This window comes from Vipera berus (assembly GCF_964194415.1).
Source record: "Vipera berus genome assembly, chromosome: 6".
NCBI lineage: Eukaryota > Metazoa > Chordata > Lepidosauria > Squamata > Viperidae > Vipera > Vipera berus.
In genome coordinates this window covers 86,257,776-86,270,890 of record NC_138208.1, presented here as the reverse complement: position 1 = coordinate 86,270,890, position 13,115 = coordinate 86,257,776, and the positions used below count along the sequence as shown (strand labels likewise).

General features: G+C 46.9%; 1 protein-coding gene across 1 annotated transcript in view; it reads right to left on the bottom strand.

The window, feature by feature from the left end:
• Positions 1-13,115, bottom strand: part of GATA3 (GATA binding protein 3) — a gene marked incomplete at its 5' end in the record, with an annotated part of 137,638 nt that overhangs the window by 10,997 nt on the left and 113,526 nt on the right. Inside the window, one exon of the mRNA XM_081331901.1 lies at positions 7,110-7,255. Coding sequence (XP_081188027.1) covers positions 7,110-7,255 — 146 coding nt within the window. The remainder of the gene's footprint in view (positions 1-7,109; positions 7,256-13,115) is intronic.

Below are 13,115 nucleotides of genomic sequence, written 5' to 3'. Positions count from 1 at the left end.
AGTCCACCAGTCATAAAAGGGCCAAGTTTGAAGAGCCCTGAGTTAGAACTGTCACTCAACAAAAGAAAATATGGGAGTTGTAGTTTCAACGAATCTTGAGTCACGGATGATCAGGCAACCAGTTTGGTGGCTCAGCCATGACAACTGCGTGTCTTCCATTACCTTTTAAGCTCTATGTTCATCCTAGGCATGCAGTCATATATAAATCAGCAGACGCACCCTATAAAAACATCTGTCTTCTTTTGCACTTGGGCGCAAAGGGAGGGTGGGGGGTGGGTGATGCCCAAAAGGCTATCTTAATTTTTCAAGGCTTCTGGTTCACAACTGTTGGAAACCACATCTAGAACACTTCAACCAGGAGAACTCCTGACACATACCGAAGCCTTGCCCTAAGTATTCTTTCCCAGCATTGCATGCAAATTTATTCCAGTAGCTAGTTTGGGGGAAGGAAGATAGCTGTTGATTATACATTCAAATGAAAGAATTTTCATACGTAATTAATGTGTGTTTGTGTGTGTCTGTCTCTGATCTGTAAACAAGGAGATAAATCGTAAAATAAAATAAAAAAGATTGACAAAGGCTAATAAGACGGACCCTGAAAGCTTGTTCTCTATCCCCTTTCTTTCGATCCCGACAAGGATGCAGGTTGACTTTTATCAATATCTAATATTGATTTTATCAATATCTAATATTGATTAATATTGGAGGTAGTGACAGATTTTATTTTCCTGGGCTCCAAGATCACCGCAGATGGGGACTGTAGCCAAGAAATTAAAAGACGTTTGCTCCTGGGGAGGAAAGCCATGGCAAATCTAGACAGCACACTAAAAAGCAGAGACATCACCCTGTCAACAAAAGTGCGTATAGTCAAGGCCATGGTCTTCCCAGTTGCAATGTATGGCTGTGAAAGTTGGACCATAAGAAAGGCTGAGCGCCAAAGAATTGAGGCCTTTGAACTATGGTGCTGGAGAAGACTCCTGCGAGTCCCTTGAACTGCAAGGCGATCAAACCGGTCATTCCTAGAGGAGATCAACCCTGACTGCTCTTTAGAAGGCCAGATCCTGAAGCTAAAACTCAAATACTTTGGACACCTAATGAGAAGGAAGGACTCACTGGAGAAGAGCCTAATGCTGGGAAAGATTGAGGGCAAGAGAAGAAGGGGACGACAGAGGAGGTGGCTGGATGGAGTCACTGAAGCAGTAGGTGTGAACTTAAAGGGACTCCAGAAGATGGTGGAGGACAGGAAGGCCTGGAGGAACGTTGTCCATGGGGTAGCGATGGGTAGGACATGACTTTGCAGCTAACAACAACAACAATATCTGAGGGGCTGCCACAAAGAAGAGGGGGTTCAACCTATTCTGCAAAGCACCTAAGGCAGGACAAGAAGCGATGGATGGCAAATAATCGAGGAGAGAAGCAACCTGGAACTAAGGAGAAATTTCCTGACAGAACAATGGACTCAGTGTAAGGGATTGCCTTCAGAAGTTGTGGGTGTTCCACCACTGGAGGTTTTTAAGAAAGAGACCGGACAGACATTTGTCTGAAACGTTACGGGATTTCCTGCTTGAGCAGGGGGTTGGACTAGAAGACCTCCAAACTTAACAAAATTTAGCTACCTGTCCTACCGAATCGGTGAGAACCAACGGAATCCCACCACTGGTCATGATCCCCTTTTGCGACCTCCTGACAAGCAAAGTCAAAGGGGGAAGCCAGATTCAGTTAACGACCGTGTGGCTAACTGAACCACTGCATTGATTCGCCTCACCAAGCGTGGCAAAAAAAAGGTCGTAAAAATGGGGCCAATGCTCATTTTAGCAACTGTCTCAGCTTAGCTCAGTTGTGGTCGTAAGTCGAGGACTGCCTGTATGGGACAGCCCTCTCTTACCTAAAAAAAAGGGGGCTTACATCAAAAAGAACGGGAGGGGGGGAGGCAGAATTTCTGCTTAAAGGTTCAGCTCTACCCCCCAAAAATTTACTCAGCTCCCCCTCTTCTCCGTTACAATCCAAAGCACCAGCTTATTTATCCAAACAGCCTTGTACGTCTTCCAAAACATTTAGAGAAACAGATGTAGAAACAAAAAAAAAATGTCCTATTTTCCTTAGGGCCAAACGACACGGTACACGCAGTCATATGGAAGTTCCCTCCAACTTTTATTTTCCTAATGAGAAGCAGCTTCAGAAGTGGGTCGGGCCTTGGTGAAGAGGAAGGGGCTGTCTTAATTCTTTTCCCTTGGAGCCATTTATATCCCCTCCTCATATAAATGTTTCCTTTTTGATGGGGTTTTTTTTTAACCTTCAAAAGAGGGTTCCTGATAAGGAAAAACCCAGGTGGGCTGAAGAGACTATAGGGAAAAGAAAAAAAGAAAATCCTAACTAGAGGGGAGGGGGAAAATGTGTTTCTCCTTATCCAGTCACCTTACATTCTAACAGTCAAACACAGTTAAGTGTGAGAATGGCACAAACCCAGGATTAGGACTAACCCAGGGAAATAGGATCTCCCTATCTGTATGTCCAAAACCATAGTACCTCCATGTCTCTCTCTAGTACCCATAATCTGGTTAGCCCCTGATCTACTGTGGAATTGGCAATCCTCCTCCTCCTCTCCGCAAACCCCACTCCTTTCTAGCACTGATGATGTTGCCTAGTTGGGTCATGAAACGTCTGCAAGAAAAGAACCAAAGACCACCAGGGACTCCATAGTCGTCACCCTCCTCCTCCTCCTCCTCCTCTTCTTCCTCCTCCTCCTCCTCCTCCTCCTCCTCCTCCTCCTCCTCTTCCTCCTCCTCCTCCTCCTCCTCCTCCTCTCTGCAAACCACACTCCTTTCTAGCACTGATGATGTTGCCTAGTTGGGTCATGAAACGTCTGCAAGAAAAGAACCAAAGACCACCAGGGACTCCACAGTTGTCACCCTCCTCCTCCTCCTCCTCCTCTTCTTCCTCCTCCTCCTCCTCCTCCTCCTCCTCTCCGCAAACCCCACTCCTTTCTAGCACTGATGATGTTGCCTAGTTGGGTCATGAAACGTCTGCAAGAAAAGAACCAAAGACCACCAGGGACTCCACAGTTGTCACCCTCCTCCTCCTCCTCCTCCTCCTCCTCTTCCTCCTCCTCCTCCTCTCCGCAAACCCCACTCCTTTCTAGCACTGATGATGTTGCCTAGTTGGGTCATGAAACGTCTGCAAGAAAAGAACCAAAGAGCACCAAGGACCCCACAGTCGTCACCCTCCTCCTCCTCCTCCTCCTCCTCCTCCTCTCCGCAAACCCCACTCCTTTCTAGCACTGATGATGTTGCCTAGTTGGGTCATAAAACGTCTGCAAGAAAAGAACCAAAGACCACCAGGGACTCCACAGTCGTCACCCTCCTCCTCCTCCTCCTCCTCCTCTCCGCAAACCCCACTCCTTTCTAGCACTGATGATGTTGCCTAGTTGGGTCATGAAACGTCTGCAAGGAAACCACCCAGCTCAGAGAGCATCAAGGACCCCACAGTTCAAACCTGGTAGTCACCTATCTTGGTCAGCGACGGAGGAAATATTCACCTGTGTCAATTCACGGCCTGTGTCTCTTTCCGACTCTGATTTTTGCAAACCCCAAACATGTCTGCAAAGTGACAATGTTATAGGTTTGGACCCTAGGGGAAAGTAAAGATATTTCCCAAAGGAGGAAACCTGGGCCCAAAATATCAGTCCCATTGAGCTCAACGGTTCAAAAAAGGCATCCAGCCGTTGAAATCCTAACATATGGCCAAAGATTTGCTTAACGGTGCTCTCCATGGACAATACAGGTAGTCCTGACTTACAGCCACAATTGAACCCAAATTTCTCGTGGCTCAGCAATGAGTGAGTTGTGTCCCACTTTACGACCTTTTTTGCAAACTACTGCAGTCAAACCTGGCTCCCCCAATTGACTTTGTTTGTCGGAAGCTGGCGGGCAAGGTTGCAAAAGGTGATCACATGAACACACACACACACACACACACACACACACACGGGACAGTGAAACCATCATAAGTACACCCCAGGGGCCAACCACTCGAATTTTGAACACGTGTGACCAGGGGGATGCTAGTAAGGGTGTAGCTCTATACATACGTTGTATACAGTATGTTTTAAATGGGTGTTAGGTATGTTTAGTTTAGTTTAGTTTAGTTTAGTTTTTATTTGATTTGTATACCGCCCTTCTCCCTAGGGACTCAGGGCGGTTCACAGGGCATATATAAATAACGATACAAAAGTTAAAAGGAAATTAAACCAGTGCCCAGTTAAAACAATAATACAATACTAAAAACAGCAATTTAAAAACACATAATCCCCCATCAGGCCAGACCAGCTAATTCAAACAAGTGGGTCTTCAGGCCGCGACGGAAGGTTCGGAGGTCTGATGTCATCCGGAGCTCCACCGGCAGTTGGTTCCATAATGCCGGAGCGCCCACAGAGAAGGCCCTCCCCCTGGGGGCCACCAGTCGACATTCTCTGACTGGAGGCACCCTGAGGAGGCCCTCTCTGTGGGAACGCACAGGGCGGAGGGGAGTTGACGCCGGCAGCAGGTGGTCCCTGAGGTAACCCGGACCCATGCCATGTAAGGACTTAAAGATCATAACCAAGACCTTGAACCTCACCCGGAAGACAACTGGTAGCCAATGCAGCTCGCGGAGCAAGGGTGTAACATGGGAGCACCGGGAAACTCCCAAGACAACTCTCGCGGCCGCATTCTGTACCAGTTGGAGCCTCCGAGTGGTCTTCAAGGGAAGCCCCATGTAGAGAGCATTACAGTAGTCCAGGCGAGAGGTCACGAGCGCATGAGTGACCGTACACAGGGCATCCCGGTCCAGATAGGGCTGCAACTGGCGCACCAGGCGAACCTGGGCGAAAACCCCCCTAGTCACGGCCACTATATGATCTTCCAGGGTAAGCCGTGAATCTAGGAGGACTCCCAAGTTGTGAGCCCTATCCACGGGGGGTAAGAGCTCACCCCCCATAGAAAGAGATGGAACATTTTGAATGTCCCGGGATGCCGGGATGTACAGCCACTCAGTCTTGTCAGGGTTGAGTTGAAGTCTGTTCCTCCCCATCCAGACCCGAACCGCCTCCAGGCAACGGGACATCACAGCGAGGGCATCACTGGGGTGGTTTGGGGTCGAAAGGAAAAGTTGGGTATCATCGGCATATTGATGATACCCAACTCCAAAACCACGAATGATCTCACCCAGCGGTTTCATGTAGATGTTGAACAGGAGAGGCGAGAGAACCGACCCCTGAGGAACTCCACAAACGAGAGACCTAGGGGCCGATCTCTGCCCCCCTGCCAACACCGACTGCGAGCGTCCCAGGAGATAGGAGGAGAACCACTGAAGAACTGTGCCTCCCACTCCCAATCCCCTGAGACGCCGCAGCAAGATACCATGGTCGATGGTATCGAAAGCCGCCGAGAGGTCTAATAGGACTAGGACAGAGGAATATCCCCTATCCCGAGCCCTCCAGAGATCATTCACCAGAGCGACCAATGCCGTGTACACTTGGAGAGGAAGCAACTAAATTTCATTTTTAATGTGTGCCATTGTGCCCACAGGAAAAAAATGACAATAAAGATTATCTAATCTAATCTAAATCTAGGAAGTGTGAAAAACGGACATAAGGAACCCTTTTCAGGGCCCGTTCAAACGGTCGCTAAATGAATGGTTGTAAATCAAGGATTGTCTCTACTCTACTTTTAGGAATGAATGGTTTAGCTTGTCAAGACAACCTGTTATTACCTCAGATTTATAGGGTTTTCTTTCTCTTTCAAGTCTCTCTCGCTCATTTTATTGCAGAGGAAGGTGAGCTAAAAACGTCCCGTTCTTTTCAGCTTCTGAAACTTCTCAGTACACTAACAAGCCCACCTCAGGGGACCTCCAGTCCACCATCTTTAAGCTTGGGGGGTCTTCTCCAACTTCTGCAAATAATCAGCATTATCCCCACCTCTCTTTTTCCTCTCATCAATCCGTTCTCCCCCATCCTGTTCGGCATCTCCTCCACCTTCAACCACCGCGGCCCCCTTGGAGACAAATCGTTCGCCATCATCCCAACCCTACTTTCAAAGCAAAAACTCCAGAATTTATTTTTTTAAAAGAAAAAAAAGTCATTTATATATATAGAGAGAGAGAGAGACAGAAATGGTACATAACTTGGCACTTATGGTGAAAAAGGGGGAGCGGGGCCCCTCATTAACTCTCTTCTGTACAGACAAATAAGACTTTGGGCGGATTGGCCCAGTTCTACTCCCTCCAGAAAGTTCTCCATCTTGGGCTGAGGAAAGAAGGAGGAGGGAGGGAGGGAGGGACGGAGGGAGGGAGGGAGGGAGGGGGAAAGAAGGGAGGGAGGGAGGGAGGGAGGGAGGGAGGGGGAAAGAAGGGAGGGAGGGAGGAGGAAGGAAGGAAGGAAAGGAGGGAGGGAGGGAGGAGGAGGAAGAGGGAGGGAGGGAGGGAGGAGGAAGGAAGGAAGGAAGGAAGGAAGGAAGGAAGGAAGGAAGGAAGGAAGGAAGGAAGGAAGGAAGGAAGGAAGGAAGGAAAGAGGAGGAAGAGAGGGAGGGAGAAGGAAGGGAGGGAGGGAGGGAGGAGGAGGAAGAGGGAGGGAGGGAGGAAGGAAGGACAGGAAGAGGAGGAGGAAGGAAGGGAGGGAGGGAGGGAGGGAGGAAGGAAGGAAGGAAGGAAGGAAGGAAAGAGGAGGAAGAGAGGGAGGGAGGAGGAAGGAAGGAAGGAAAGGAGGGAGGGAGGGAGGGAGGAGGAGGAAGAGGGAGGGAGGGAGGAAGGAAGGAAGGACAGGAAGAGGAGGAGGAAGGAAGGAAGGAAGGAAGGAAGGAAGGAAGGAAGGAAAGAGGAGGAAGAGGGAGGGAGGAGGAGAAGGAAGGAAGGAAGGAAGGAAGGAAAGAAAGAAGGGAGGAGGAAGAGGGAGGGAGGAGGAGAAGGAAGGAAGGAAGGAAGGAAGGAAAGAAAGAAGGGAGGGAGGGAGGGAAGGAAGGAAGGAAGGAAGGAAGGAAGGAAGGAAGGAAGGAAGGAAGGAGAAAGAGAGAGAGATGGGGAGAGAGGGAGGAGAAAAAGAAGTTAGTGCATTTTTTTGAAGTTGGAGATTCACTTACCAGTCTTCTTTTGGGCTTTATCAGCGGCCGATTTTGCCCATTCATTTTATGATACAATCCACAGGCGTTACAGAGGTAATGCCCTGTGCCATCTCGCCTCCATAGTGGGGTTGAGGTAGCTCCACAGTTTACACACTCCCTGCCTTCTGAAAACAAAAGGGGACACAAATCATTGAGGAGCAGCAGAGGAAGGAAGAGGGAAGCTGGCTGGGACGTGGTTAGAACAGGGTTTATCCTGCACCATCAACCTCAGCATTCACATCTCACCGCCTCTGGTTAAAAAGCCAGAGAGGTTGGTTAAAATTGAATAAGATGCGATCAAATCCCAGGGATTGGCTTAAATCAATTTCTGCAGGTAGTCTTCGACTTACGACCACAACGGAGCCCAAAATTTCCAGTGCTAAGCAAGAGAGTTGTTCAATGATTTTTACAACCTTCCTTGCCACGAATCAATGGAGTTGTCAAGTGAGTCACACGGTCGTTAATTGAATCTGCCCCTACCCCGTGGACTTTGATTGTCAAAAGGTCGCCAAAGGGTGACCCCGGGGGGGGGGGGGACACCGCAACGGTCATAAACAGGAGTCAGTTGCCAAGCATGGGAATTTTGATCCATGTGATCCATGTGGGGATGTTGTAAACGTGGAAAACGTTTCGTAAGTCCCTTTTTGCGGTGCCGTTGTAACTATCGAATGGTCCCTAAATGGAAGGCTGTACGTCGAGGACTACCTGTAAACCGCTGGCGTCTGGGGAGGAAAAAAAAGTGCAGAAATAAAACTGTCTTCTCCCCAAATACACAATTAAAACCATAACTCAAAAATAGTGAAAGGACAAGAACTGGGTGGCCATTAGGATTCAAAGGGGAATCCCAGGAGATCACTAGTGCTGGAGACGGTTTAACGATGCACACCACAGTGTGTTGAAACACATTTTCCCCTTTATTTATTTATTTTATTATATTTATATACCGCCCTTTCCCGAAGGACTCAGGTGCCTTCAAATCAGGAAACCATGTAGAACACAATGAAGAACAGAGTTGGAAGGGACCTTGGAGGTCTTCTAGTCCAACCCATGTTCAAGCAGGAGGCCCTCTATCAGGGGGTCTTCAAACTTGGCCCTTTGATGACTTGTGGACTTCAACTCCCAGAATTCCTCAGCCAGGCGTGCCTGGCTGAGGAATTCTGGGAGTTGAAGTCCACAAGTCATCAAAGGGCCAGGTTTGAGGACCCCTGCCCTATACCATTCCAGACAAATGTTTATCCAAATGTTTATCCTCAGCACGCTGGCTGAGGAATTCTGGGAGTTGAAGTCCACAAGTCTTAAAGTTGCCAGGTTTGAAGACCCCTGGTATATATATTTATCTTAAAAACGTCCAGCAAGGGAGTTTTCCAGAACTTCTGGAAGTTATGTTTTTCTATTGATGAAATGTTTTAATCAGTGTCAGGAAATTTCTCCTTAATTCCAGGCTGGCTCTCTCCTTGACTTGACAGAATAACAGATTTGGAAGGGACCTTGGAGGTCTTCTAGCCCAACCCCCCACACACACTCAAGTAGGAGACCTTATACCACTATCCCAGACTAACGGCTGTCCAATCTCTTCTTTAAAACCTCCACCAACTTCTGGAGGCAAGTCGTCCCGCTGATTAATTGTTCGAACTGTCAGGAAATTTCTCCTCAGTTCTAGGTACCCTTCTCTCTTTCTTTGACAGGTGGAATGTGTTTCCGAGTAAGCGTGTCTAGAAACGTCACACTGGTTGAGAAACGCTGGAGTTGATTTCGCTCAACGTAAAAACTACCCAGAAATTTGTCCCATTGAATTCAATGGCAGAGAGAAGGGGGTATCCTCCTCCATGGATTAGCGTTCATTCATCAGGTTAATGCTGTATATATCAGTGGTCTTCAAACTTGGCAACTTTAAGACTTGTGGACTTCAACTCCCAGAATTCCTCAGCACGCTGGCTGAGGAATTCTGGGAGTTGAAGTCCACAAGTCTTAAAGTTGCCAGGTTTGAAGACCACTGATATATATTTACCAGTGAATGAAGCACTGGCTCAGATTAAGATTTGATCATTCTCAGAATCAACAAACCCGCCAGCTTCAAAAGAAACTTGCATCAGCCACAACCAACTTAATTTTCAGTTCAACGGGTGTGTGTGTGTGTGTGTGTGTGTGTGTGTGTGTGTGTGTTTCACCCTTTCATCGGTGCTTTGATTTTTGGACAAATGAGATTTTCATCTCTGTTACAACCTTCAAATAATCTAAACTTCTTCCAGTCGACACCTACAGCCTTAGCAGTAAAAATAATAAACAACAGTCGATAGGTATAAATTATGCAGCCAAACAAAGAGAACCTGTTGCTTCATTATGAAGGAACAGTTTTTAATCAACTGAGAGATTCTTTGAATTAATTAATCCAGCCAATTAAATGCTGCAGCTCCATAAATGATTAAAACCTTTCATTTTTGTGAAGGCAGCTGTAGGGTAATAAATCTAACGTACTCATCTCTGCTGAGCAACACAAGAATCCCTTAATAGAAAGGTTTATTGGTGTATTATTCATATTTTCCATTGAACTGTTCAGATAAAAATTTAAAAGCATGTACAAATCAGAGCAAAAATCGGACAACTTGGCACAACCAGTGAAAATGAACTACGTAATCACGTACACACATATGGGTCGGGACTAAAAGTTTAGTCAGCATAAATTTATCCAAAGCAGCAAAAATCTAGATGATAACATACTCTGTGTGTGTGTGTGTGTGTGTGTGTGTGTGTGTTTGTGTGTGTGTGTGTGTGTGTGTGTGTGTGTATGCTCTTAGGGGCCAGTTTACAGGTAGTGCTCGACTTACAACAGTTCATTTAGTGACTGAAAAAAGTGACTTATGACCGTTTTCCGTACTTAACGACCATTGCAGCATCCCCATGGTCACCTGATCAAAATTCAGACGCTTGACTCATATTTATGACGGTCACAGCGTCCCAGGGTCACGTGATCCCCTTTTGGGACCTTCTGAGAAGCTATGTCAATGGAGAAGTGAGATCCACTTAACAACTGTGCTAAAAACTGCAAGGGTTCACTTTACAGCTGTGGCAAGGAAGGTCGTAAAATGAGACAAAACTCGATTAACAAATGTCTCCCTTAGCAACAGAACTTTGAGGCTCAATTGTGGTCGTTAAGTCGAGGACTACCTGCACTGCAGGAATCCAGAAAGTATATTATTTCAGCAGCCAAGTTCAACGTGTGGCTGGAAGGAAGACAGTGGGCCCTCCGTGTCCCTTGTTAATTTAGATAAATTTTCAAAGGTTAAAACTACATGTTTATAGGCATTTGATCCAGGTGCGTGCTCTTTAAGCATGAAAAAGCTCAATTCCTACTCATTGCTTTATTTTTTTCCCATATATTTAGACAACGCTGTATCGTACATCTGTTAATATTTCCTTTTTAAAATAAGAACACCAGCTGGGAAAAATCTATTAGGTCCAAATAAATAGCCATAGCCAGACAAATTTTACCTATTAAAATTAATCCGTGCCAGAACGTTGTCTGCTCAGACTTTTGTGGTAATCATTCTCAGATGAAAAATATTTCCCACTTGTAGAAGTAGACATTCCTGCTATTGATCCGGAATCAATATAAAGCAGGGGTCCCCAACCTATGGGCCGTGATACACTACTGGGCCATGGGCTACTGGCTGGCCACTGGGCAGGACAGGCTAGCCAATGCATGCACATGTGTGCAGGCTCGCAGACACATTTGTGCATGTGCGCTGGCCTAACACCGGCAGCTAGCACCTGTATACCTGCGCAAATTGGGCTGCTAGCGTGCACATGGGTTGCACAGCCCATTTGCCCATGCACACGGGGCTGGCGGTGGTGGCTAGTGCCTGCACCCGTGCACTAATAAGGCCGCTAGTGTGCACGCAAGTTCCACATCCCATTTGCGCATGCGTGTGGGGCTAGCGCCTTTGTGCGTGCACAAATGAGACCGCTAGCGTGCACGCGGGTTGCACAGCCCATTTGCATATGCATGCAGGGATAGCGGTGGTGGCTAGCGCCTGCACGCCTTCACAAACAGGGTCGCTAGCTTGGCCCCATTTCTGCGCATGTGCACAAATTTTCCAGCTGCACCCTTTCCCTCTGCGCCGCCAGCATGAAAACGTCGGTGACCTCTGCTCGAGAGGTCTTCTAGTCCAGGAGTCCCCAGCCTCAACCGGGCCACGGCATGGCAGCAATGGGTCCACACAAACAAGCAAAGCCCCATCCGTGAGATGCAGGCAACACACAAAACCACGCACCCTTCAGTCCGTGGAAAAACCTCTCTCCACGGAACCGGTCCCTGGTGCCCAAAAGGTTGGGGGCCTCTGATCTAATCCAACCTCCTGCTCAAGCAGGAAACCCTGTAGCTCTTCATCAAATCTGATTTATTTATCTTTTTTGAGGTTCGTTCAGGCTAGCTCAGATTCCAATCTGCTCATATTATTCTTTTTTCCTTTCTGGAACCTGTTACAACTTTCCTGAGAACTTCTTAAATTAGGATTTCCAGGGCAAACACAACACTCAAAGTCCCCTTCTGAACAAACCATACAGCCACGGAGCTCTATAATTCAGGAATGATATAGCCTTTGATGTTACTTTTTAGGAACCACCATCAACAATACAGGTAGTCCTCGACTTACGACAGTTCGTTCAGTGAACCGTGCGAAGGCACATCGCCGAAAAAAGTGACACGGCCGTATTTTTCACACTTACAACCGTTACAGCATCCTCAGGGTTCACGTGATCAAAATTTCAGACAGTTGGCGCGTATTTATGACGGTTGCAGACTCCCGGGGTCATGTGATTACCTTCTGACAAACGAAATCAACGGGAAAACCAGATTTTATTTTTATTTTTTAATTCCATTTATATCCCGCCCTTCTCCGAAGACTCAGGGCGGCTTACAAGCTTAGCAGTAGCCTTCATTCTATGTATATGCCTGCTTATTAGGGCTTAAGGTAGCGGCCCAAGATTCACTTAACAACCATGTTAGTAACTTAACAACTGCAGCAATTCACTTTTAACAATTATGGGCAAGAAAGGTCGCAAAACGGGGCTCATGTAACAAATGTCTCACTTGGCTACAAAGTTTTGGGCTCAAATGTAGCCGTAAGTCGAGGACCGCCTGTGATCAATCATAAATCCAGGCTCCATTTCATATGTACGTTACCAATCTAGGTATCCTTCAGATTATATCTGAACTCATATTTGAATCCTTCCTCCATCTCTATCTAAATATGACCTAAATATGTTTCGGCAACCACACTTTCTGCTTTCATATCTTCCTCAACCTACAAAACAAGCGTACACTAACCTTACAAATGCTACTGTCAAGGTACTTTTCCCCTTTTCATTTGACACCATTTGTGGGTAGCCTCAAAGTGTGTCAGATCTGCTCAACTTTGCTATCTATTGGATGTCTGCAATGACTGTCAGCCGAGACAGGAAAAGGGATGGCAATGGGGACAGCAAGCATCATGCCAGGAAAATTTGCTACCAACTCAAAGAGGGTTGAAGAGCAATTAGATTTAACAACAGATCCTGGACCTTTGCTTATTTTTCCCAGATGAAAAATTTAGCACCCAGAATAACAAAAGTTGGAAGGGACCTTGGAGATCTTCTAGTCCAACCCCCTACTCAGGCAGGAAAGCCTGTGCCGTTTCAGACAAATGGTTGTCCAATGTCTTCTTAAAAGCCTCCAGTGATGGAGCACCCACAACTTCTGGTGGCACGCCGTTCCACTGGTTAATTGTTCTCACTGTCAGGACTTTTCTCCTTAGTTCTAGGTTGCTTCTGTCTTTGATTAGTTTCCATCTGTTGCTTTTTGTTCTTCCTTCAGGCGCTTTGGAGAATAGATTGACCCCTCTCTTCTCTGTGACAGCCCCTCAACTTTTGGAACATTGCTATCATGTCAACCCTAAGTCCTTCTTTTCATTAAACCAGGCACGATGCATTTCCTGCAACCGTTCTTCG